The following is a 27,445-nucleotide window of genomic DNA, read 5'->3' on the forward strand; positions in this document are numbered from 1 at the left end:
TGTGAAAGCTTTCCATACAAGAACTTGATTCCGATCGTTCAGTTTGTATGGCAGCTATATGTTATAGTAGTCCGATATCTGCCGTTCCGACAAATGAGCAGCTTCTTGAAGAGAAAATGACGTTTACAAAACGATATTTTAAAAACTGAGGGACTAGTTCGTATATATACAGACAGACGGACATGGCTAAATCGACTCAGCCAACATACTGATAATTTATATATACTATATATTTTATAGGGGTCAGAGACCTTCTTCTGGGTGTTACAAACTTCGTGACAAACTTAATATACTTTGTGTAATAAAACCAAAAAGGTTTGGGATCTTTTGTATGGCCACCAGGAGCACGCTTGCTAAAGTCCAGACGTTGAACTCAATTTTCGAAGATTTTCAAGCATAAATCTGCCGATACAGCTGCAATTTCAGGTTATCAAAATAGTCAAACGCCGTCAAATTGCACGACCGATGCGGCCAATAAATCGATTTTGACATTCGGTGTGTAGCTTTTGGCACCGTTCTGTTGGAACCACATATAGTCCAAGTCCATATTATCAAATTCGAGCTCGAGAAAATGCTCAATTGTCATTGAGCGGTAGCGATTTCCATTCACAGTAACGTGCCGGTCTTGGTGATCACGAAATAAGTCCGGCTCAATGACGCCATCGGCCCATAAACGGTCATTTTTTCGGGATGCAATGGCGACTCATGGAGTACGTGTGGATTTCTGCCTGACCAACAACGCATATTACTGACGAAGCCATTCAACCAGAAATGAGCCTCATCGCTGAAGATGATTTTTCGATGAAAATCCGAATCATTTTCAAGTTGTTGCTCAGCCCAATTTATGAACATACGTCGATTCTGGTGGTCAAGCGGCTTCAGAGGTGCCATTTGAGAGACTGATGTGGGTTTTCCTCAATTTATGCGAGAGCGGCAGCAATACTCTCTACACAACGGGCACTTCCTTGTCTCACTGACACGAGAACATTTTGTACTACGCCTGTGAATTAAAATGTTTCCATGATGAAATGGCAAACCTTACTGAAGAGAAATGTCAAAAGAACGGGGAAATGGCGTCATTTGCTGTCCCTATCAGTCTACTTTTGTAGCGTCCCTATTAAAATACCCTTTAGTATGGCTTACTGGTACTATAGGAAACTTTCATCAATTTTTTTGAACATTTTTTGTTTGAATAGAATATAAAACGAAAGTGATCATGGTATAAAAAGGATGAACCAGCTCAAAACACTTCGAGAGCCGACAGTCAACAATATAATGTTATGTTATTTGTTTAGTGAGATTTCAAAGTGACCGTTTAAATTCAGCTTTTTCTCGACAACGCCACGGTTAATTCTGAAGCGTATTGCGATCAGCTGGACAAATTCAGTAATGTTTCACACCATGCGAGGCTTCATACTAGTTTTATGACTCGCTTTAAGCTTTTGCAGCTTGAATGGGATGTGTTGCTACACCCACCCGACATCTAGACTTGACGCTTTCAAACTTATCGGTCATTTTTTAGATGGGAGAACCTTCACCTCAAATCACGACTTCAAAAACCAATTGGATCAGACTCTGCAAGGATCAAAAAGTTTTTGAGCGTCGAATTAGTCTCGTACCCGAAAGGTAACAAAAGGTTTTGGATCAAAATTGATAATATAGATTTTCATAAAATGTTTTACAAAATAAAAAAATTGTGTTTAAACTGGACTAAAACAAGAAAATTACTTAGTGAACGACCCATATTATACATCTTTGTTCGAATTTTTTTTCTGGATGAAAATGAGGTCGATACTGGCAATAAGCCTTCGATAATTACCTGGAATATGAGATTTGTATGAGGAATTTCTGTATTCAGTTACAAAAAAGTAATGGTAATAGAAATTTGTAATGATAATGGTAATTTAGGTATATTTCCAATAAAATCACTCTTACATACTTGGAATGTCATTTTTGGTACGGATATTGCTCTAATTGCATTCACAATTGGCAGGTTTATACTCGTTATGACAGTAATTGTATTGGTAATGGTATTTGAAAAAATAATGGAATTGTAACTGTAATAATAATGGTTATTGTGATAGTGATGATAATGGCAATTGTAACTGTAATGACAATGACAATTGTAATAATGATAATTGTAATGTGGATGGAAATGTAATTCACGGCTGGTTAAATGTGGTTTCCAGCAAATGAAAGAAGTCCTAATTCCAAGATACGTCGAATAATGATTACAGTAGTGGTAATATAAAAAATTCGATATTGAAAATTTGTACTGATATTAAAAATATTTTCGACCGATATTGATAATGATAATAATAATGGTAATATAATTAATAATATAATGATAATGATAATGATTAATGATAATGAAAATGATAATGATAATGATAATGATAATGATAATGATAATGATAATGATAATGATAATGATAATGATAATGATAATGATAATGATAATGATAATGATAATGATAATGATAATGATAATGATAATGATAATGATAATGATAATGATAATGATAATGATAATGATAATGATAATGATAATGATAATGATAATGATAACGGTAATGATAATGATAATGATATTGATAATGATAATGATAATGATAATGATAATGATAATGATAATTATAATGATAATGATAATGATAATGAATGAAGTAGTTTTATCTGAAAGTTTTTGCAGCTTTTGATGGTTGTCAAAAAGTATAAACCAGGAACCTGACCTCTCACGGTCTACAAGAAATTTCGTCAGGAGGTTACAGTTACAAATTCGGTTAACTGTATAGTCCTTTTGATAGCTTTCGCTGCTTGAGGATAGTCAAAATCGATCGCAAAACTTCAAATTTGCTTCTTGGAAATAAGCGTCCTGAGAATTTTTGAAATCACCTAGATGATGACTTCCTTATTTACTTTTTTTAAATTCACAGACTCTTTCACTGACTTCAATAATTTCCCAATAATTTTCAACACACGAATTTCGAGAAAGAACATGATACAACACTCAAATATAAAATTTAGATCACATGAGATTTTGTTACTAAATATATGAAAGAAAAAACTTCAAAACCAATTACTGAAAAGATAAAATTATACTTTTTTACAATTTTAACCACAAAAAGCTCTTCAAATCCAAGTACCGAAAGTAGAATTATACTCTTTTACAACTTTAACAACAAATAGCTCTTCTTTAAAAGAAAAGATAACAAAAAACTCCGAAAATGCGTCGCATCTATTCCACGAACTTACTAAAGCATATCGGCATCGAAGACGATATGATAACGGAAGAAAAACGACTTCAATGCCCCACTGTAGGCGCCGAACAACCGACCGAATTTCCAGAAGTAATCATTCAAACTGAATTCTTAGAGTCCAGTCACTATCACATCGAGACCGCACAGAAATGGCTTGTGTTGAACGGCAAAAATGGGCGACAACACAAATTTCCGCTACAAACCATCTTGCCCAAAGTGCAAATGACGCGTACGGTGCCAGCGAAGCATCTACCACGTGATGTTGAAGTTGATCGACGTCGGCGACAAAACAGTAAACTGGATTTATTGCAAATGCTGGATGAGGCCGGCATAACCAACGGCGATCTAATGCCAACCGAAATACTGTACTACAGCCTCTCCGATAATGTCTTCAAACACTTTCTACCATTGAGTTTCTTTGATGACTCGGACTATGACACAAACTCACCGGAGGCGTGGTTGAGTTTAGGCAAAGTGGAGGATGGCATATATCCACTGCCAGCAAAAGCTTTCCTGCCATACAAGCAAAGTCTATTCGACTACAGGTGGCAATATGCCGCCGTTAGCGCTTACGATAAGGAAACAACTAAATGGACAGTGCTGAACTTGGATGATGAGATGTTATATGAAATACCAAGTATACAAATTATGTTTCTTGCGGATAGTCCAAAAATGTTCGTGCAACGCATTCAAAAAGCGCAAAATGATCGTTGCTATGCCGAGCGGGTGATCAAAATGGAGTCAATCGTGGATTGTGTGCTGATGCAAGATATTGAAGATCAGCGCTTTATGCGTAACGATCGTATCGATAATCTGCTACAGAAGGTGATCGGCAGAGCCGATGATAAATTTCAATATCAATTGCGCATCGAAGTCTATCTTGTGTTCGAACATTTAATGGCGTGTTATGAGTTCGAAAAATTCGTCAAACTCATGCCGAAAGAGTTTCCCACCTTTGATGACAATCTCATCGCGAATTCCTTGCCACGCGCCTTCAAATCGGTGGCGAATATTAATGAAGCGCGTAGCTGTAAGAGCTTTCGTGTGAATATCAAAAAGTTACGTTACCTTTTATTGCGCTCGACCATATTCTATATTGGCGCCGGCATCGAGGCTATGTGTAATGTCGCCGTGCAGTGTCAGTATATTGAGACATTATCGATTTTTTTGACCGGCTTTGTGAAACCCGTAGCGCTGAATGATTTCCTACAGTCACAGCAGTCGAATAGCAATAATGTTGCGACATATTTGAAGAATTTCTGGCCACAAAAGATATCGTCCGGCATAACATTGGTGCTGCGCGCACTCGGTAAAGGTTGGCTGGACATCAGCCTCGATAAGTGGAGCGTCTATCAGATGTGCAAGATATCACGTTTCATATTACAGACGAAATTTCGCATGCAAGAATCTATGCAGGTGCTCTTGGAGAAATCGATCGATACTTTTAGCGTATATTTGACGGATCCATGTTTGCAATTCCTGAAACTACAAGCGGACTATAAGTGGCGCAATAATTACATTGAGACGGAGTTTCCATGTGAGAAACCCATATTTTTTCTAATCATCACCATATCGGAGGCTAGGAAGGTGGTTTACTCAACCACACCGGAAGATTTTGCACCGCTGCTGACAGATATCTTCAAGAAGGCATTGGAGAAGACTAGCGGTGTGCGCTGCATTGAGGCTGAGACTTTGTTAAATCTTAAATTTGCTCCGAATCTATATATAGAGACGGTTGAGCTCATTGAAGATTTATTCATACAATGGAATGATCTACTGGGTCGTTGTTATATTCAAGCCGTACTACCGCTAAATTCCTACGCACGTCTTTATGAACGCTTCATCGATTTCTATCTGCTAAATGTCAATGAATACATGCGCGAATACGAGTCAATAAAACGTTCCTCGTCTGAGGTGAAATACGACATATTGGAGCACAAACGTCAGAAAGAGGAATTACGTGAGATCTTACCAGCGTTCATTACGATCGGTCCGTTTCTGATTAATGTGGATCTAATGAAACAGCTGATGATTAAGAAACACACGGAAATTGTACGCAAACTCTTCGAATACTATATACAACGCATGTGGGATATAAATGAGACCATTTTGGAGCAATGCTTAAGCATATATCAGAAGATTACCGATCGTCCGCAAAGCATTGAACATCTGTATGAGATACGCGACTTTGCCGCCACAGTGCCAGATGTCGTCGAGCAGTTGCGTGCGGATATTCAAATTATGTGGTTGGAATATGAAATGCTAGACAGCTTCTTCTATAATCTTAGTGATACACAATTCGCTATGAAATGGGAGGTTTACGCTTGGCCTCACACAATTATGCAGCGTTTGGGTACTTTGCGTGAGGAGCAAAAGAATGATATCGAAGAGTTTCGACGCGTACATTCCAGTGAGTGCATTAGTTTTGAGGAACGTCTGGAGTCGTTGAACGAAGAAATACAAGCCTTTTCCTTAATATTCGAACCGAATAAGGTGACCGAGACAGCGGTGGAGGTGAGTAAAAGGCCGAGAGTTGTTTGCATTCCATTTGCTTCCTAGAAAACTGTTTCAAAATGATCAAAAGTTTCGCCCCAAAGTCTGGATTCCCCCTCGTTGAAACGAAAGTAAGGAATCACTGTTTCCAAACGGGAAATCGAGATATGGCAACACTTTTGCGTTCTATAAGATCATGTTTATCTATTTGAAACTAATTTCTATAGTGGTTATTTATTCCTCGCTTGGGTGATAAGCTTCGGATTGGTTGTCATCGAAATCATCTAACGGTAGGGCCAGGAAACGTGCTGATTTTACTTAGTCAAACCATAGGAAGAAGGGTATTAGATGAGTTCAGTTCGTTGGGCATGCAAAGAGGGTGTTAGTGGCGTGCGAAGACCTGCCTGCTGAACATATAAGTATTTAAAATGTCGCGGTCACTTCTGGAGAAGTAGGAGTTTAACCTGCCAGTACCTAGAACGAAGCTACGGAAGGGTCACTATAGATTCTTATGGCAACTCGAGCTCTTCGTATACAATAGGTTGACTCATAGTAAGCGACCCACAGAGATAGAGCAGATGAAGGTGTTCATGGCTACACTGTGAATGGCGGTCAGTGCGTGTCTGAAGTTAGTTGCGTCCGAAGTCTGGTCGGAGTATTGTTCGATGATATGAAGCTGAAGCGACAGATACAGTGACAGACGAGATATACGACGACATTGACATAGTTTAGCGAATCAAGAGACAGCAGCTTCTCTGGCTAGGGTATGTTGTCCGGGTGAAAGAGAACACTCCAAATTTGGAGGTTTTCGATTCAGTATCCGCAGGTAGAAACAGGGGGGGGAAGAAGACTCCGTTGGAGAGGTGAGGCTGAGATCTGCGCTTGGTATCTCCAATTGGCGCCGCTTCTGACCCTTCTATGTTGATTGATTTGGTGTCCATTTTTCATTTATTACTTTTTAGAACTTGCTGAAGCCTAGGCTAGGTTAGACTACGTGAGACCACGAAAAATCCCATTTAGACAATTATAAAGACCGTCGCTTATATACAAAGCGCCTAGAGCCTGCCACAAATTTAATAAGGCGGCTAATATCAAGTCTAGCCAATTAGCCAGGTTCGTAGAAAATATGGCAACCCAGATAGTTCAACCTTAGTTTATCGAAAGCTGGGCAAAAGAAAGTATAGAGATTTTCCACCTCATCTTCCTCCCAACAACTTTGACAAGTTGCGTTCTTCAAAACATTCAGCCTTACCGCATGAGTGCCAATATTACAATGACCAGTTAAGACATACGTATATCATCGCGGCAACTAGAGTCTTGCTAAGGGTGGTAGTTCAGTAGACCTTTTACGTTCCACCCTTGGCTAAAGGCTTTCGCAATAACACAAGTGCTGATTATTGAGCAACGATTGAGTTCACCCGAGTCCCATAAATCAGCCGTCATAACACACGAGGATAGTGGAAGACCTGCTCGATTCCATCTTGATGGGATTTGGGTAACGTCATGCAAGCTCATCGGCTTTACAGTTTGCAGCTAGAGATTCTGCTGAGTCCAGACATCCAGACAAGTCTAATATGGAAGTAGCTTGATACTACTGCTGAAGTTTAAGTTCGAAGGAAATCATTAGGTGGAGCTTATTCTCACTAAGGTCTTTACCTTAAATGCCTTCCTTCTCAATCTGCGTGTAGAACCGGGCTTAAACAGTGAATAAAGGTTCATATTCAGCGGTGCTGCTTAGTGAATTTCTGTTTCTTCTTCGTGTTCTGTTTTTTAAAGTTCTTTGAATATTCTTAGAGTGCACTGGCTTACCCGAACTGACCACCATACTCAGACGACAAAAGCAAGAGTTGTCGACGAGACTAATTTCAATATCAAATAACTTATTTTACTTCATTTTCATTGTAGGTCAAAAAAACCTGGAAGCAAATACAAGAATTGGAGAAACTCGGCAAAACACTACAGTATCGTCAGAAACTTTTCGACCTAGAAGATCTCTCATTAGAATTTCTTGAAAGTATTATAAGCGGTTTTACACCATACCGTCAATTGTGGCTAACTTGTTTGGACTTTCTGAAACTCGAAGAAGCGACCGTTGGCAATCCATTAGTCAATATTGATTTGGAAGATGTTTGGAATTCCATTCAAGATATACGAAAATCCTTAAATGAAACGTATAATATTTTCACCGAGAAGCCCGAAATACAGGATGTAGCAAAATTCTACTTGGCCAAATGTGATGATTTTGTGCCAGTCTGGCAATGCATCGATTGGTTGAAGAATGAGCATTGGCTATATATGCATTGGCAAGAGCTCTCAACACGCAGTGGCATGGAAATTAAATATTCGGCTGCCATGAATTTTTCCTACCTTGTACGTAAGGGTATAATGGAGAACTTAAGTTTGGTGCATGAGATTTCATCCAAAGCTGAGTACGAGGCAAACGAGTATAGGAGGCAGCTGGAAGAAGAGGAGCGTCGTAAAGAGCAAGAATTACAAGAGCTAATTATGCGTAAAGCTCTGCGAAAATGTCGTAGGGATATACTGTTAGATGAACCTCAAGGCGAGGTGGAAAAGAAAGAAGGAGAGAAAGCTGAGTAATTAACAGGCGTAACCCAGTACTTCAAAGAAAAATGGCTATGAGGTGATAAGAGCGTCCACTTCTATTTTGTATTTAGTTTTTAGAAAATGTTGATTTTATTTGATATCAAAAAAATACTTGTAAACGTACAATGATACGTCTTGTTTATCATTATTTCCCTATTTAACCGAGGAGGTAGCCCCGCTTTTTAATGGGTTTTAAGTACACATTTCTAAACAACTTTTGTTAAGAAATCTGGTTATATCCCCACCCACTCTAACGGTTAACAGCTACTAAAAGTAAAGAAAGGCCTAAAAGGAATCGGTGTCGAAATTTGACAATGAGCGGGGCACCGGCCAACTTAAGGCGAAATCACATATCTTCGGACCTACTCAACCAAAACTTAGTGCGTAATATCGTCCTTATATCATAGTGTGAAAATGCTCAATCGGACTTCAACCACACCTTCTTCCCATTTAATCAGCATATCGGGCTAAACTTTGTAAATACAGTTCCTTTAAGGTTTAACTTCTCACGGCTAAAAATTCTAAAAATTGGACCATAACCTTTCAAGCTACCAGGTACCGAATATGGAAACCTCAGTGTCAAAAAAGTTAACTTTTCTATAAAGTTTACCCTCAGCATTAAGGCCGAATGGAACGATTTCGCTCTCAAGCTATTGCTTAGGGATAATAGTGAAGACCCTTCAGGCCTTGCTACTCCCGACCTTCACTCAGCACCTCATCCTAGCCAGCCACCAGCATGGATTCCGAAAAGTGCACAGCACCACCACAACACTTAGCATCATAAATGCCCAGATAGTTCGTGGTCTTATCCAGAAACCACCCTGTGAGAGAACGATCCTCGTAGCGTTGGTCTTGTCAAAAGCTTTTGAAACAATCAACCACACAACGCTACTGCAGGACATTGCAAAACTACGCTTCCTACAGGAGTGAAGAGGTGGACCATGAACTACCCGAACGGTCGACAATCATCCGTACTATTTTGAGGTGAAACATCTAAACAGAGAACAATTAAACAGGCAGGTGTCCTCTCTCCGCTACTGTTTAACTTCTACATCTCGAAACTCCCACAGCCACCAGAGGGGGTTTCCATAACCTCGTATGCAGATGATTGCACGATATTGTCTTCGAGCAATGGAATCGATGGCATGTGTAAACAACTACCTCTAACCTAACACTTTTCCCCCACCAAATCCACAGCGACCATATTTACGAACTGGACGTAGAAGTATAGACTTGAGCATAATATTGCAGGCGACGGCGTCAAAATTCCGACTGTCAATAATCCTAAGATTTTAGATGTAACTTTTGATAGTCTATGCTTCTTCATTCCCCATACGACCGCGATTATCGGCAAGGTACAGAGCCGCAACAAAATCCTCAAGTCGCTAGCCGGCAGCACATGGGGAAAAGACAAAGAAGCGTTGTTGGCAACATACAAGGCAATCGGTCGGCCGGTCCTCAATTACGCCGCACCAATATGGTCGCCTGGATTCAGTGGTACGGAGATGAAGAAACTTCAGACCTGTCAGAACACTGCACTCCGGAAAACGACAGGATGCCTATTGATGTCTTCCATCGAACACCTACAAGTACATAGTGAGACGCTTATGCTCCCAGTTAAGGAACATAATGAGCTCCTCTCCAAGCAGTTCCTGCTAAAATGTTTTCGTAGAAATCACCCTTGCAGCCACCTGTTTGAAGCGGAACCGCCTCTTAGGAGCATCAAGAGGTCTTTCCTTAACTACTTAACGGACTTTGGACGCAACTAACTTCCGACAGACACTGGCCGTAATTCACAGTGGAGCTATCAACACCTTCACCGATTCCCTTCCAGTGAATAGCATTCTTGAAGTCAAATCGCCACCCATCGCAGACGAAGAGCTCGAGTTGTCGCGAGAAACGCGAGTGACCCTTGCGCAGCTTCGTTCTGTATACTGTAGCAGGTTAAACTCCTACTTATCCAGAATCGACCCCGACATATGAAATATATGACCAGCGTGCAATGAGTCCCACATGCCCAGCTAACCCCTACACTTCTCACACCCCTCTCCGACCTCTACGACCACGTCGTGGGCCTCCCGCTGCATGACGCCGACGACAACCTGTATAACCCTTACCATCCTAACGCGGATAGATATTCCGTTAAAACAACAACAACAACAGGACCACGGATAATCTCCATCACTATACTTATGGTTAGTTTTCCGAGCATATTACAAGCAGAGGTCGTAGAGATAAACCTCCAACGTAACTATCGCAATGAACGTATAGTTATTCTTAGCGACAGTTAAGCAGCACTAAAAGCGATCGAGATCAAATCGCTATTGGTGCAGGAGTGTATAGAACGGCTGCACAGTCTATCAGATCGTAACCAAGTGCACTTTATTTGGTTGCCGGGTCACAAAGGTATAGCCGGAAATAAATTGGCTGATGAGCTTGCCCGCTCCGCAGCATCCACCATGGTAGGACCCGAACCTATCATTGTGGTTGAGCCCCACACCATAAAGGAGCTGATCCGCAATGATGAAGCAGTGATTAAGAAGAAGTATTGGCAAAAACTCCTAGGCATGCGCCATGCCAGGTTTCTAATGGGTGGTTACTACCTTGGAAGGTTTAAATATGTCGTCAACCTCGCAAGAGACAAACTCAGGCTACTTGTCGTCTTCTACTCTGGCCATTTTAAACTCAAGAAGCACTTATTTTACATGGGCCTAGCTTCTTGTACGAATTGCCGGTTCTGCGACTTGGAGTCTGAAACACCGGACCCTGCTAATCGACTGCACAACAGTCTGTAGTCGCAGGATAAAGCCCCATGGATTCATGATTCCAAATAGGGATCACATTGCCTCAATAGCACCTAGCAAGTTGAGTGCCAAAAATATATATTGGCGTACGAATTATTCCAACTTCCATAAAATAACAACGAAGTGAAATTGCAAAAAGCAAGAATATAAAACCTTAGACCTTCCCTATTTGTTTTTAAATTAAATTTTACAATATTTATGTAAACACATATGTATTACTAATTGAATTAGAATCTAAAATATTCATGTACACCTTACATTAATTAATAATACATAGTCCAAAACAACTTAAAACTAATTACATATACAGAATATTATATTAATTAAAACTTTAATATATATGTATAACGCAACCTCTGTATATATGTATGTACCTTACTTAAAGAGACTTCTTCTTTAATTTATGTTTTTGTTGCTTATTTCTATTGTGACTTGATGCTACAGATTGTCTTATTGCTAAAAATAATTGTTCCTTTGGGTATTCTGGAAAAAGATCTGTAAAAAAAAAATATTTGTGTTGCTATAATAAATTTAGTATATTGTTAAAGCTCACCAAAAATGACATCAATGCACTTTAGTTTTAAAAGCGCCAATTTCCCCTTTCGTCCCTCTAAATTGTAGTGCACCATCAAACGATCTGAAAACAACGAACGAAGGACACCGTCCACACTTCCTTTAAAAGACTTTGTCTTGAACAGTAGTCGCCTCTATGAAAATAAATAAATATTAATTACAAAAAGAAACTATACACTTTTGAAAAAAAAAATTACCATGGCATCAAAACCGGCCTTCTCTTGTAACTGTGTTTCTACGATCAACAGTTCCTCTGCCGATGTTAGGGGAATTATGGATGAAAAGTCCAAATACTCTTCATCCTCAGCGTACTGGGTTTTGGCTTTATCTACTTTTCTGTCTAAAGTAACCTTCTCTTTTACAGGGCTTAAACATTTCGGTGAACAAGATATGTCACTTATTTCTTCGGTATCTCTACTTGTGCATAGAAGCGTTCCCGCTGATGAGGCTATACCTTTTACACCTATTTTGTGTAAAGTCTCCAATAAGTCCGTCAAAGTATTAAGGGGTACATTGTTTCTAATTGCCCACTCTTTAAGCTCTAAGTTTTTATTTTGTTTATTTTGTTTATTTTGTGATATTTCCGTATTACTATCTTCCATTACATAGTCTGCGCATTCGATGTGATAATGAACTCCTGAATCACTGTCATTTTGGAGTTCCTCATACTTTATACGGATTTCATCCAATACACTGAAATCTACGTGATCGGTACTATCTGACAGATATTCATCAGAAGAATCGTTGAGTTTCCGAAGTTTTTCTTCCGTTTTCTTCTTATTCAAACGAATGGAGGATGACTTTTTACTCATGTTTAAAATTTATGCATACAATGACAATTATTAATAGATTATGATTAGTTTAATAATAGGACTCTAAGCTCGAATGTAAATATTTTTCTGGTATTCCAAGTTGTAAGCTAAAAAACAATAAAAAAATAAATATTAGTTGTTGTGAAAAATATATGAATATGAATGCAATTAAAAAGCATAATTTAATTGTGTTTGCAATGCAAATAAGCTTATGTTCAGTATACAAATATATATATGTATATACATATGTATGTATATATACAAATATATATGTATATATGTTCAGTAACATTCCAAAATGGTAAATTCATTAATTTCTCTTTTTTTTTGTATCAAAAATTTTCAAAATTAAAGCTTAATTCAGTTTCAATTATATAAGGTCATAGCTCAAAAGCACAATTCGTCAAAAGTAATTGGATCCATAAGATCAGAATCAGACGTTTTCTTTTGTATTTATGATTCAAAAATAACTTTTTCAAAGATTTCAACCAACGAAAATGCTTTATGGATAATAGCTGAATACGAGTACATTGTAAATAACGCAAAATCATCAAAATATAAACAGAAAATTCATGCGACAAACAAACAACAAATGATTTTAACATTATGGATGCAAACACTTTTTTCTTTCACTGCATTCACATATATGTATGTATATTTGCAAACTTAGTTATTGAATTATTTATCAAACATATTTTATATATTAGAATATACTGCCAAACGAAGTATCTGATTTGGGCCAGACTGCCTCAGAAGAATCAATTACTTTTAATTTGTCAACAATCGAAACCTCTATGAACATACATGGACTATTCACTATCCTATCAACGCAGCGCAAATACACTAATTATATAGCGGAAACATTTACATTTATTTTTTATCCACAGCTGCTGCAAGATTTAAAACATAATTTATAATGTATTAGCATGTAATACTAACTGTTTAACATACTTCTCCAGTACTTGTTCGTCTGTTTGAAATTTTGATATATTTATTTATGTGTATATATTATAGTACGTTTATACTAATTTTTGTCACCGTTTGATTTTTTGCTGCTTGAAAAGAGTTTAATTTAAGTAAAATGAATATAAATTAATAAATAAAAACACTATTTACCAAACGCTTGACAAATATCTCTTCAAATGTCAAGCTCGATGACAGCAAGCAACAGAAGCTTCAAAGCATGTTTTCTTACGGGCAATTCACATACTTCACTTTTGCTTCGCTTTGAGTAACGCTCTGAACACATAGAGCGCGATAGACTGCAAGCGACATGTGTCAAATATTAGACTACACACGTCCTTAAGAACACAGTTATGTTGTTGTGCAGCTGTCTCAATAAATGTGTTCATAAGAACGTGCGTAAAACATGTGTTTTAACAGCAAATTTTGTATGACTACCTTTAAATAAAAAGTTTTCCACGGGGAAACAAGCGAAACGTTTACCAACTCACATCTTTTTACGCTTTGCAAAGCAACAGTCGTCATTTTTTATTAGAAAGAAACACTGAAAGTAAAATGTTTATTCGGGCATACATTTACTTTCTGCGGTTCATTCACTCAGTATATACTGTCAGGCAAAGCGAGATATGTGAATAAGCCTATATACCTCCAACAATCAAAGAAACTTGAACTTGCTCCACTAGCAATATAATTTATTTTTTAAAAACAAAAATGTATATGTATTAGTAGGAATGACGCAAATTTACTTGGGAATGGGTTGCCTCTGTCTTTAAGGGTATAATTATAAATTATCTGTGTTATCCTATTTTAAATATTTTGTCCCTTCGAAATTTTATTTAGTTGGCAACGCGCAAATGAAATAATTTTTCAAATACAACTCTACCAACCATAACAATTCGTCAGCTGTTTCTAATTCGTGCTAAAATAAGTAAATTTGCCGGTATATTTGTATTCATATAATTTCTACACTTTATTTTATAAAATAAAACTCATTGATTTTCCTGCCAAGTATTTGAATAAATTCTGAAATGGAAGTTAGAGCTATAAAAAAAGCAGATAAAAGTAAGTGCAATACAATATCATACATCGAAATATAAAAGGCTTGGCGCAAAATCTAATATGCACATTATTAACCAACAGTGATAATTGATAACACAGCTTCTTTTAGCATGAATGAGAACATAAGCTGCAGCGATATAGACATGTCAGCAGAGGAGGTGTCGCCGGTAGTTAAAAACACAATAATTTTTAAAGAAAATACACACGACTTATCGGCCAAGTTCACCGATATATCATTAGATGAAAGTTGCATTGATACCGTTGTAATCGAAGAGAATATAATTGAAAGTGATACATTAAATAATACAGCACAAAATAACGAGTCAGAATTGACTGAAAATAAAAATGCGCCTGAGGTTAATGAACTGTTTCAGACCGCATTGTTGGAATTAGGCCGGCGTTTATGGAGTTCTTCACCAGAAAAACAACACTACACTAAAGGTTGTCTGTGGTCGCCAGATGGTACATGTATACTAACACCGGTGCATTTAGATGGTATGCAAGTAAAATTGTATTAATATAAAAAAATGTTTAAAAATTATTATTTATTTTATTAGGCATGCATGTTATTGAACTGCCAAGGGATCTTTATACCGCCTTTTCCACTAAAACCGTGTCAGCGAACCGTGAGTTAAGTAAACTAGAAACTGCCGTGCATGTAAAAGAAGGTGGTACGGTTTACGATTATGCGTGGTATCCGTTCATGAATAGTAACGCACCGGAAACTTGCTGGTAAATTTTCAGTAATTTAATTTGATTGCAATTAATTTTATTAAATGCACGCTTTCTGTTAGTTGGTTGGCGTCAAGACAACATGAGCCTATACATATGTGGGATGCATTTAACGCTGAGCTACGTTGTACTTATCGCGGTTACGATAATGTAGATGAAGTGGAATCGGCAATTGCTGTAACATTTTCTAACGATGGCGAGAAAGTATATGGCGGCTATAAGAAATCCATAAAAATATTTGATACAAATGTGTAAGTGAAAGACTGTTTATGGTTATGATTTTATAGTTTGTTAAAAAATGTAATTGTTTTCTAGACCGGGTCGTGATTCGAGCTCGATTTCAGTAAAACAAGCCATTTCGTGTTTTGCGCTCACCAGAGATAACGATAGGACAGTGACGACTGGCTCTTGGAATGGATATATAAATCACTTTGACTTGCGTGCACCCAAATTGGGTCCACTATTTACGCTTGGCGGACATACTGGTGGCATAACATGGTTACGTTATGCGGTATTAGCAAACAGTGATAATTGGTCACTATTCAGTGGCGCACGTAAGGATAATAAAATCTTAGAATGGGATATGCGCAACTATTCCAGTCCAGTAAGAGAGTTTACACGAAATGTTGCAACAAATCAACGCATCTATTTCGACGTGTGTCCATACGATGAGCGTTGGCTAGTGAGCGGCGACACATCTGGATTTTTATGTATTTGGGATTTGGAGAACAATGTGGAGGAAAAAGTAAGATTTTATGTTTATTGTTATAATTTCATATTTCATAATCACTTATGCAATTATAGCTACCGTTACATGGAGATTGTTGTAATGGTGCTAATTTTCATCCATCCTTACCCATATTGGCGACTACTTCAGGGCAGCATCACTTTGTGGATATGACAGAAGATGAAATTGCAACAAAATGTATAAATACAGATTTAAATGAAGAAGATATAACTATAGATTATGAAAATGCGCTGATGCTGTGGTGGATTGGTAAGAATAATGAAGGTGATAATGCTTCTGATTTAGCATAATTTAATTATTATCTATATAGAGATGCATGAATTCAAATTGTTTTTTAATAATGCATCCAGTTCTATTTTATAAACATTTTGATAGAAAGATTGTATAGATATAATTTTGTTACAGCGCATAGTTTTAAGTATATAATTTATAATACTTATAATTAATACAATGAAAATGCATCAGAATGTAAATACATAGTGGAAACCCGATTACTTGTATTGTAAACAAATGCAATTTTGGTAATAAAAATGCTGAATACTTTATTTGCTGGCCTGCTTAGCGTGCACCTCGTTTGTCTCCATACAATACATACTGTTTATTGGAATACAAAGTGATTTTCTATTATTTTTCTTAATTTAAACAAAAGCAAAAACGTCTCACATTTATCTTATATACTTAGAAACGCTTTAGAAACTCCTCTGCACAGGTACGTGCACGCGCGTTTACAGCTAATTTCATCTCGCTGATTTCCTTATCAATTTCCTCCATAAAGCTGATAACGAAATCCACCAATTTGTGCTTATACATTTGCTCAGTGTGAAAATTGGTGATGAGAAAACTAATGTCGTAGCCATCAATTGGTTTGCGGCGCAAAATTATAAACGACTCTGCACGACGCATCATAAAGCGTGTAAATTTATGGCACAGGATTTTCTCGATTTCATCTGCTTGTTTTACGGCAATGCTAACACGCACCGAATTGATAGAGGGCTCAATTAGCACCCGCTCACGTTCGTTCCGTGAAATCACAACTGGTGTTAATACTAATTCCTTGCTGGAGCAAACTTCAACTTCGGGCTTATTGTGGCGCTCCACGACTTGCGAAGGGAAATCTTGTAAACACATAGCTGCGGTCAGCGAATGACGCACAGCGGTTAAATAAGGCTTTAATGTGGCGGCCATTATATTTATTTTTGTTTTCTATATTACGGTTGTAATAAATTGTTTTAAATTGACTTTATTTAGTTATATTTTTAATAATGCCGACGCTGATTCACTTTTTTTATCAAAAATATGTGTCGGAAACAACAATGCATGAAAAACAACACCCACATTAGAAACGTCAAACTTGACTTCTGAATAGCTTCCACAAATCACATTGAAATACGTTTTCATTTTAACGCTATGTTTCATAAGTAGTAATTTAAATCTTAATTTAGTATATTTATTTCAAAACATTGCTTAACAGTATTTAATTTAAATTCGTTTCAAATCTTTAATTTATTTAAAAAAAAATTATTACCCTATTCATTTTTTAACTTAATAAAAAAATTTTGTGTTAAGAAAATAGTAAATGCGCGCAAAATCAGAAGCCTTGTTGAACATTACTTGGACTCCATTGCAAATAATTTGGACGAGTTGCTGCTTCATACTCCTGTGATAGACAATCTAATACTAGTTTCGAATGATCCAATTCTGATAGATCATCTTTAAACATGTCCTCTCGCCGAAACTGATCTAAGAATGCTCCACGTTTACGCAATTTATCATATTGCGCTAAAGCGCGGTTAAATAGCGATGTGATGCCCGTATGATTAGCCATCATAAGACCAGAAACTTTGTGATTGCTCTGCACATATGGTGAGCTACGGGATAAGGCAACCTGTATACTAGCTGGACCCCATGGTATGAATTGCGCCAGTTTTCGTTCGCGAATACGCTGCAGCGATTTGTGTACTTGTGTTGGGTCAACTTCGCCCTGGTAAGAATAAGGATAGGTGGAACTTATAATGAAACACACTAATCTAAGATATAAAAGAAATATCAATACCTGTATAATATTCAATATAGAGATGTAGCAATGATGATTTGTCTTGTCAGGTCCAGAAGAGACCATCATATTTTTAGGCTGTAACAGACGGCGCATTACATCCAACACCGTCGTTTTACGTACACTCAAATTTGGCTGAAATATAGTTTCGAGAACCTAGCATGTAAACACGTATAATTATATAACTCTAAAACTTACATCGTTTTCAGTAGTGAGTGGTGTATAGCCAGTCATTAGAAAATGTAATTGTGGCGTAGGTATCAATGGCGCTGTCAATCCAATCAGATTATTGTTCATATAAGATGGATAACGCAAAGTAGTTGTACTGACCGACATTATGGTCGATACTAGATTATTAATTTGTGCGAATGTTGGATTTTCAATATGCAATCGATCTGCAGCAATGCGATTCAAAGCTGTGTTATCCAAAACGACCACACAATCTGCACACACAGTCAGACGTTTTAGTGTAAGCAACGAGTTATATGGTTGTACCACAACATCACTTATTTCATCTTGGTTTGGAAATACACTGTAGGTCTGTAGTAATTTTTTGGGAAAACGATCTGCCAATCGTTCCATTATATATGAACCCATACCCGAACCGGTGCCGCCGGCTATTGAATGGCAGAGTACAAAACCTTCCAGTGAATCACTACCATCAGCCTCGCGGTCAATTATATCAAAAACTTCTTCGTGTAACTTCTCACCCTGACTAAAACCCGAAGCCCAATTGTTACCTGCGCCGCCGCCATGCTTCGATAAATATATATTCTCTGGATTATATAGCTATGTATGTAAAATGTAACGAAAAATAAGAAATAGTACAAAAAAGTCGCAACTAGACCGCCCTTACCTTAGCGTGCGTTGATGTCATTATTGTATTGATAACTCGTGGCTCCAGATCGAGTAATACCGCGCGCGGTATATAATGATTATCATCAGCCTAAGGTAAGATACTAAATGATGTAAATATGTGCATATACATGTTATTTCTTTTCCACAACCCACCTGATAAAAGAAGACATCCTTGCGATCTAAGCCATCGGTGGCGTAGTCCTCCAGTACACCGTTCGGTGAAATACCGTGCTCTAGGCATAAGCGCTTCCAGAATTCAAAGCCGACTATAAATTTAATTTCATGTTAATTTGTTTGAATTCAATTCGTTTATTCGAAATTATTATTAAACCTACTTTGGTTCCCGCATTGTCCCAACTGCAATGTTATTATTTCACTTGGCATTTTGTAAAAGCGAAAAAAAGAAATTTATAGTTCTATTAAATCTTAGCTACTTTTGTAGTGGTTCAACAAGGATTGCAATTAAGATTATTTGACATTGTAAGCCGTTATTTAGTTAACACAACAAAAATGTTTGTTTTTGTATCTCTGTTATTTTATACGTGTCAAATAGTTGTACACATCTGTGACTTTGTAGAGTATTTAGTAATAATTGCTAAAATAAAAAAAAAATATTTTACAAAAAATTAAAAAAAAGTATTTCAAGTTTTCATATGTATATACACAATATACTTACATATCCAATTAAAATTTCGCGCGAATGGTGCCTTAGGGGTGGACTAACATTTGTGCAAAAATTATCCAAATTCCGAACTTTTTTATTTATTTGTACATATATTCTTTGAATTCAGGCAGAATTTTTTCTAAAATGGGTTTAACTAAATATTGTAAATTTTCGAATTGACTATATCGGCAGTTTTCTAAAAAACGGTGCATCTTTTGCCAAAAAATAAATAAATTCGAGTGAAAAGTTTCCCTACACCGCTTATAACAGTTATAAGGATTTTGAAACATCAAGTTCATCTTTTTCTGCCAATAGTACGAAATAATGCAAATAATATGTACATTTGTATATAAAATTGTGTCAATACTACGCCTATCTCCCATGGTTTTATACCGTATATTCATATTTGCCCATAAGTAAGGTATCTTAGCAAAATGAACCGAAAGAATATACTATAGTTTAATACTTAAATATGTGAAATCGGCACACGAATTAGCCAAACTCCCATGTACTAGATATGTTTTTCGTTATTGTAGCCAACTTTATGCCAGCAGTATTTCCCTGGATTTTTTCCTGTCAAGTTGCAAGAGTATCAAATGACCGGTTAAACCCAAACTTAGGCCTGTCTTACCTGTTATTTATATATTTGGTTTCAGAGACCAAATTGTTTAAGCTATTTCACTCTGAAACTTGCTGACCATTTAGTAGGCCACCAGAAAATACACGGCCGTTGGAGAGAAGTAAATTCCCTTGAATCATTTCAACCACGTACTGCTAATCGCTCAAATACAAACGCATTTCAGAATTTAGATCAAATAATGCCTTATAATATTAATTATTTTCATATATTACTTTTGTCTTCTATATTACTAAAAAGTTTAGTTTTTGAGTAAAAAAATATACTTCAGGTTCAAATTCACTATTAACTATATTAAAAATATAAGAATTTAAGATTCATTTTCAAATCTATTTGCATATACATATATAACTTAAAATAAAGCACTTTGTGTGCTTATAAGTTTTCAAAATTATTTAAATTGCTTACTTCTATTATTTATGTACGTCTATTTTAAAAGACCTGAATAAAATTTATCAATTTCACCAAACACTATGGCCGAGACTTTGGCTTCTATTTGATTAACCACTTTTGGCGGTAGACCGGCTTCTGTTATCTTCGCCGCTAAACTGGAAAAGTGAAGTGCGGTGGAGTCCTGTTTTTGTGCTTTTTCCACGAATGCCGCACAAGTGTCCGATATGCTTGTGCTAGCCAAATCCAAAAACTGTTTAAACTTGTCATTGTCCTTTTTCTGGGAATTCTGAATTGTTAATTAATTAGGAAAATTGTCAAGAGAAAACCAAAACAAAAAAAAACTAATTTATACCCATTGCCCACGTGCAGCAGAAGGTCTGCACGGAAAACTTTCGCGTGCCCTTTGCCCACGTGCATCAGAAGGTCTGCATGGAGAACTTGCGCTTGCTCTTTGCCCATGTGCATCAGAAGGTCTGCATGGAGAACTTGCCGTTTGCCCATGTGCATCAGCAGATCTTGTCGGAGAATTTTCTGGCTCCGAGAACGATGCGTTTGTTGAATCCTCATCCAATAATTGCAGCGCTTCATCTACACTTATAGGGTCCATTTCTTCACTTGAACTTCGAATTCTACTGTAAATAGCTTGTGTAATAAGTATAAGATACATATGCATAATTACTTACCGCTTGGGATCTTTAACATTTTCCAAAAAGGACATCGCTTCTAAATACCTCCATTTTTTCCTTGTACTTTCAGTACTACCGTCAGTCTTCATTCTTTTGCACCGTTTATAGGAGTCACGGAGGCTCTTCCATCTTTTTCTGCACTGCAAATCTATTAATAAATGGAACATCAGAATGTGATCTAGATAATCTTTAGTTTAGCTTACCGCTCAATTTTAATTGTACAGCAATATGCCTCCATGTATATTCTTTTTTCTTTAAACTTTTGTAATCGGGGTGTGATAGATCGTATAGAAATGGACGAAGACGCACTTCTTTAATTAACATGTCATCCAAATCCATTGTTAAAGCTGAAATATAACCATTTAATTGTTAACGAAACCTAAATTAACAAATAAACCTAAAAAAACTTACGAATTTCAAATAATTTACAGTGCAGTCCAGATATTTCAGTTTTAACAACACAGCTGTCCATTATTGATGTACACAGTTTCGTTGTTGCCACGCTAATATCTTTCACTTCAATAAAATTTAAATATTTTGTTCAAAGTGAAACATGCACTTTCTTCAAAAAATAAGTAAATTAGTAAATTTATTTGTTTTAAATTATTAATTGCTATTATAAATGAGATATATGGGCTATTTTATATGTTAGTAAAGTAGCGTTAGGCTTGTTAGAGAGTTGAATAATTTTTCCTTTCACATATTAGTGGCAACACTGCAGGCTGAAGTCGTGCTGTCGCCGAAATAACTACGCTGTGTCAACATGACTGCACGACAGTGAACTGCAAATGGCGTCGTGAAGCCTGCTAGAGGAACATTTGAAAGACGCCAGCGATATAACAATGGCCGGCACGTACACAAAACAACACAAGTGTTTCGTTGTTGCCGTACTAATTCCTTTCACTTTAATGAAATTTTAGTATTTTGCTCAAAGTGAAATTTTTTATAAAAAAAAAATAGTAAATAGATAAATTTATTAGTTTTAAAATATCAATTGTTATTACAACTGATATAACAGAACTAATTTATGCTTCTCTTTGAAAAATAACATTTTTACATTTAAATTTTACCTATTAGTGGGATCACTACTCCTCTCCATTTTAGAAATATGTTTAATTTAGCGGGAGCGCTAACTGAGAGCCTGCTGTCGTGTAGTCGTGCAGCTGTCTAAATTACTGTTCCCTTAAGAACGTGTGTATATTAAATTTTGACAGATGCTGCTTGTCGCCATCTACATAATGTAAGTATGTTTGGATGTGTTTCATGCTTTATCGTTAATACAAAAAGCAACTGCTGCTTGGCAAAGCGTAAAAAGCTGTGAGTAGCCCAAAACTTTGCTTCGCTTCGTTACGCTTCGCTTCGATGTGAACGTATCGTTATGTCGAGCTTTTCAGTTGAAGCAAATGTCAGATGCACAACGAAGTAAAAATTCGATGTGGCGTTTAAAACGTTGCTACTCGCAAGCTTGCCTCTATTGATTCTTGTTTCCGTTCCAGTTATTTTATTTGTGAAAAGTGAGTTTCATATAGTCCAAAAATATATTTTAAAATATTCATTCACAGACACTCACTCAGTTGACATTTTCTCCATTTACCTCCATAGAGTGATGTTTTAGGAGTTAAATGTCTCCACTTTTTGTAGATGAGTACATCGACTTACCTTGAGAAACCAGAGACACAACTACGAAATTGCGTTATGGATATTGTAGCAGTTTGAGAGTTAGTATGCCCTGTAAAATAATCGATTTTTTATTGTCTTAATGAGGTATTCTAAACTATAAGCCCGAGTTTCGAGCGTTTTTTGGCAATTGATAAATTCTTTCGTAATACTATGAAATGTTACACCCATACATAGGGTACCCGCTTAAAGTCGTGCCGAGCTTATGCTTAATATATGTTTCACCTCCCTTCATGCCCACTATACCACTATACCTATGCATTTAATTCCACTTTCCTTATGATTCGACCCTTTCGAAACAGCCTACCAGTCTAGCCTTCGTTGTGAACCTCTAAGATTCTTTCCAACATTAACGCATGACTCCTGAATGAGGACGAGGTCAGGCTGTTCTGACGCCATGTGATTAATTAGGGCTGGAGAAATTAACTATTGTCTTATCTGCGTCTTCTTGAGAGTTGCTAGGAAGCTCACTCTCAGTGTATAGTTGAGAGAGTCTGCACCTTCGTTTGGGAGCAACTAACTCCCTCCGTCTTTTTTACAGAAGATCCTGAATTTTTTAAATTTGTATTTTTATTGTTGATTTGTCTACGCAAGAAAGGCTATATTATTACGGAAGTAACCGTAAGAACTGTTCGAGATTAGGCTATTTAAGGACCCCATTCAGATTGATCCTCGGCACTGGTCACATGACACTTTGATCCAGCTCTTTTTGTGTACCCAACCGTAAGGAGACTCATTGTCTCCACTTTTTATAGTAATGCTGTGATATTAAGGACCAACGAACACCCAGGTAGGAAGTCCCTAGGCAGATTAAGCCTCGCCCAACACTAACCATAATAAGACTCTCTATCTGGATGCTATGCCATTGAGAAGCAACGAAAACCCAGGTATGAAGGTTTGGCTTTAGCTAAATACCTCACTACTACAACAGGGTGGAACTGTTGTCAGCTCGTCCCCGACTGCGTCATGATACTATCATCTCCGTCGAGGAGAGTTCACCGAGGAATTTCTCTGGGCTCATTCAATCTTCTCTCACTCTTGTCGAAACATGTTCGCTTCAAGGAGCAGATAATATTTATTTAGATCTCAGTTTCTAGTACAGTAGGCTCTATTTCCAGTGAAGACCCATTTTGTACCTACTCCAAAAACAAAGATATGACATTGCTCAAATCTAAAGCTCTTCGTCGATTTCAAAGCTGCTTTTGACAGCACGAAAAAGAGTTGCATTCATACCGCTATGTCTAAATTTGAGATCCCCGCAAAAGTAATACGGCTGTATGACTTTGAGCAATACCAAAAGCTCCGTCAGGATCGGAAAGACCTCTTCGAGCAGTTCGATACTAAACGAGGTTTCAGACAAAGCGATTATCTATCGTGCGACTTTTTCAATCTACTGCTGGAGAAACAAATACGATCTCCAGAGCTGAATCGAGAAGGCAAAGTCCTCTCTCGATGAACAAAGACCATATTCTATAAGTCACTCATCATCCCCGTCCTGCTATATGATGCAGAGACAAGGACGATGACAATATCTGATGAGTGGGCGTTACGAGCTTTCTACAGAAAGGTTCTGCGAAAGATTTATGGTCCTTTGCGCATTGGCAATGATGAATACGACGACATTGACATAATTCAGCGAATTAAGAGACAGCGGTTACGCTGGCTAGGTCATGTCGTTCAAATGGATGAAAACACTAAAGCGCTGAAAGTATTCGACGAAATATCCGTCGAGGAAAGCAGAGGAAGAGTGAGACCTCCACTCAGTTGGAAAGGCAAGGTGGAGAAGGACCTGGCTACACTTGGAATCTCCAATTGGCGCCAAACAGCGAAAAGGAAGAACGATTGATGCACGTTTGTAAATTCGGCTATAACCGCGTAAGCCGTGTCTACGCCAATAAAGAAGAATACGATTTTTTAATCCGGAATAACCGCCGCCAATTTCAACAACCTTAACTTACATCATTGATTTCTTTTTCAATAATTCTATTTATAATGAATACTGACTCACCCAACTAATTGGTTGTCAGACAAATTGTATGCCTTTTAATTTCAAGTTATAATTTCCTTAAATTATAAAAGATCAATGGCATCTTGCTCAGACTTATGTACGTGCCGAAACCTCACACCAAAAAAAATTAACATTAAAATTGTTGGTTGTACTTACTTACTTCCTTCTTTTGCTCGGTAACAAAGTAATCACCCTACAATTACAACAACACGTGAAGCAATCACAGCACAAACGATAGCAGATCAGCCGCATCACCGCTACGCACTTGTCTCACCAGCACAAGAACAACAGCGATGGTTTTTTTTGTTGAAGTAAAGGTGGTTGTGTGCGCATGCGCAAATGCGTAACAGACAGATTTGAATCGCAAGCGCGAAACAACGAAAAATGCCGGTTGTGGCTGAGAACGGATATTTTTAAAAGCAAAAAAAAAAACAGTATTAGATTGTATTGTTTGAGTACAAGTACAACAAAAAGTAAACCAAAGTACAACAAAAAGTATACCTAAGTACAACAAAATAAAAAAATAAATAAAATAAAAATAAAGGTAAATGAAATTGTACCGCGCGATCATAAAAAATTGCATGAGCAACACTGTGCCAATCACCTGTTCTTGTGTGTGCTTAGAATGTTGCCTTCAAGCTTATCGGTTGTTCCTCCTTTGCACTTTTGTTTGGATTTCTTCTAACTAGTGTCTTCTGATTTTTTTTTATTTTTATTTAATTCTGCAATAAATAAAAAAATTCGCAACATTATATGATTATTGACATCTTATGGTGTGACTTGGTGTCTTCTGCTGCTTCTTCTGCTTCCTCCATTTATTATTATGTGCTTGTCATTCCTTATTTTTAATTACTTAAATTTAATTACCATGCGCAATAAGCAACTAACTTGAGCTATGACAAAAAATGTTAACTTTTGTCACACGCACACAATAAAAAAAATTACTAAAAATAATTCTTACAATAAAGAATTTCTGCAAAGTTGAGACAAAGTCAGGGCTAACTAGTTCTTATTGCATAAACAATTTAAAATTAACGCGTTTTTAATGAAGAACAAAGACCACCAGACGTCTACTCAATGACAAGTGACTAACTGAGAAGTTAAAATCTGCGAGTACTGCAAGTAAAGTTACTAAGTAAGTTCAACATTTTCCAGAGTTGCACCAAAAATATCAAAGAAGGAAAGTATAAAAGCGAATATCCATGACGTTAAGGTAATGATCTGTATTTGGTGTGATCAGAAAAGTGTGCTGTATTATGAGTTTCTAAAACCTGGTATAACCAATAATGGGAAATGCCACCGATAAGAACTCTTGAAATTGAAGCGAGCCATTGCCGAAAAATGCCCAGAATTCGCTACTAAACACGAGGCAATAATTTTTGAATGCGGTTAACATTAGAATGAGGTATCAAAAATTAGCTTGATTCATTCTTGGCTACCGAGCCAGCGCAGTTCTTTTGGGTTAAAATTAACAACTTGTCACAAAGATGGGAGAATGTTAGAGCTTCCGATGGGCAATACTTTGAGACTGATATTATGCCGTGGGCCGTTGGATTGCTAGCCGAGCTATTGAAATACGGTGGCGAAGAACAGATAAGGAGCATGCATCAGCTTCATTATAGAATATGGTCGGACGAAAGCATGCCAACAATCTGCGCAAACTAACGTGCGATAAGCCTCTTCAAAATCGCATATAAGGTTTTATCGAGCGTATTGTGTGAAATGTTAAAGCCAACCGTTAACAAACTCATTGGACGATATCAGTGTGGCTTCAGGCCTGGATAATCAACAACTTACCAGATATTCACCATGCGTCAAATCTTGGGAAAGACCCGTGAAAAGAGCATCGACACATTCCCTCTCTTCGTCGATTTCAAAGCTGCTTTTGACAGCACGAAAAGAAGCTGCCTTTATGCCGCTATGTCTGAATTTGGTATCCTCGCAAAACTAATACGACTGTGTAAACTGACGTTGACCAATACCAAAAGCTCCGTGAGGGTCGGGAAGGACCTCTCCTAGCCGTTCGATACCAAACGAGGTTTCAGACAAGGCCACTCCCTAACGTGCGACTTCTTCAATCTGCTGCTGGAGGAACTAATTTGAGCGGCAGAACTTAACTATTGCTAACAGATGCTACTTTGGACTGAATAGGCAATTTAGAAGTAAAGTTTTCTTTCGACGAACAAAGACCAAATTCTACAAGTCACTCATCTTGTGACGTCTTGCTTTATGTTGCAGAGGCATGAACGATGACAACATCTGATGAGTGGACGTTACGAGTTTTCTAGAGAAATGTACTGCGGAAGATTTATGGTCCTTTGCGCATTGGCAACGGTGGATATCGCATTCGATGGAACGATGAGCTGTATGAGTTATACGACAACATTGACATAGTTCAGAGAATTAAGAGACAACGGCTAC

At 37.3% G+C, this 27,445-nt stretch overlaps 5 protein-coding genes across 8 annotated transcripts; 1 reads left to right on the plus strand and 4 right to left on the minus strand.

The window, feature by feature from the left end:
• The first annotated feature begins 3,138 nt into the window (after positions 1-3,138).
• Positions 3,139-16,593, plus strand: LOC120782143 (dynein heavy chain 1, axonemal). The gene is made up of 8 exons (XM_040114281.1): positions 3,139-5,774; positions 7,659-8,347; positions 9,255-9,328; positions 14,650-15,063; positions 15,126-15,300; positions 15,363-15,551; positions 15,616-16,045; positions 16,105-16,593. Exons 1-8 carry the CDS (start codon positions 3,228-3,230, stop codon positions 16,336-16,338), a joined length of 4,752 nt encoding a protein of 1,583 aa, XP_039970215.1. The 5' UTR covers positions 3,139-3,227; the 3' UTR covers positions 16,339-16,593.
• LOC120782134 lies at positions 11,505-13,688 on the minus strand. Of its 3 annotated transcripts, XM_040114272.1 has the most exons (5): positions 13,663-13,688; positions 13,486-13,598; positions 11,932-12,653; positions 11,715-11,868; positions 11,505-11,656 (listed from the first exon to the last, which is right to left on the minus strand). In XM_040114272.1, the coding sequence occupies exons 3-5, from the start codon at positions 12,544-12,546 to the stop codon at positions 11,541-11,543; spliced, it is 885 nt and encodes a 294-aa protein (XP_039970206.1). In that variant the 5' UTR covers positions 12,547-12,653; positions 13,486-13,598; positions 13,663-13,688; the 3' UTR covers positions 11,505-11,540. The 3 variants fall into 3 exon arrangements, with proteins under 3 accessions (XP_039970206.1, XP_039970207.1, XP_039970205.1); XM_040114273.1 differs by lacking the exon at positions 13,663-13,688 and having other exon boundaries at positions 13,498-13,656; XM_040114271.1 differs by lacking the exon at positions 13,663-13,688 and having other exon boundaries at positions 13,486-13,656.
• LOC120782136 (actin-related protein 2/3 complex subunit 4) lies at positions 16,565-17,396 on the minus strand. The gene is made up of 2 exons (XM_040114274.1): positions 16,712-17,396; positions 16,565-16,642 (listed from the first exon to the last, which is right to left on the minus strand). The coding sequence occupies exon 1, from the start codon at positions 17,231-17,233 to the stop codon at positions 16,727-16,729; it is 507 nt and encodes a 168-aa protein (XP_039970208.1). The 5' UTR covers positions 17,234-17,396; the 3' UTR covers positions 16,565-16,642; positions 16,712-16,726.
• Positions 17,397-17,577: 181 nt separating this feature from the next.
• On the minus strand, positions 17,578-19,411 carry LOC120782147 (tubulin gamma-1 chain-like). Its single transcript, XM_040114284.1, has 6 exons — positions 19,295-19,411; positions 19,113-19,225; positions 18,958-19,047; positions 18,300-18,890; positions 18,102-18,236; positions 17,578-18,029 (listed from the first exon to the last, which is right to left on the minus strand). Exons 1-6 carry the CDS (start codon positions 19,341-19,343, stop codon positions 17,637-17,639), a joined length of 1,371 nt encoding a protein of 456 aa, XP_039970218.1. The 5' UTR covers positions 19,344-19,411; the 3' UTR covers positions 17,578-17,636.
• Positions 19,412-20,569: 1,158 nt separating this feature from the next.
• Positions 20,570-21,854, minus strand: LOC120782137 (transcription factor Adf-1-like). Of its 2 annotated transcripts, none has more exons than XM_040114276.1 (5): positions 21,751-21,854; positions 21,543-21,686; positions 21,337-21,487; positions 21,006-21,282; positions 20,570-20,939 (listed from the first exon to the last, which is right to left on the minus strand). In XM_040114276.1, exons 1-5 carry the CDS (start codon positions 21,809-21,811, stop codon positions 20,688-20,690), a joined length of 885 nt encoding a protein of 294 aa, XP_039970210.1. In that variant the 5' UTR covers positions 21,812-21,854; the 3' UTR covers positions 20,570-20,687. The 2 variants fall into 2 exon arrangements, with proteins under 2 accessions (XP_039970210.1, XP_039970209.1); XM_040114275.1 differs by having other exon boundaries at positions 21,006-21,285.
• Positions 21,855-27,445: the final 5,591 nt, after the last annotated feature.

Source organism: Bactrocera tryoni, unplaced genomic scaffold (genome assembly GCF_016617805.1).
Source record: "Bactrocera tryoni isolate S06 unplaced genomic scaffold, CSIRO_BtryS06_freeze2 scaffold_963, whole genome shotgun sequence".
Taxonomy (NCBI): Eukaryota; Metazoa; Arthropoda; class Insecta; order Diptera; family Tephritidae; genus Bactrocera; species Bactrocera tryoni.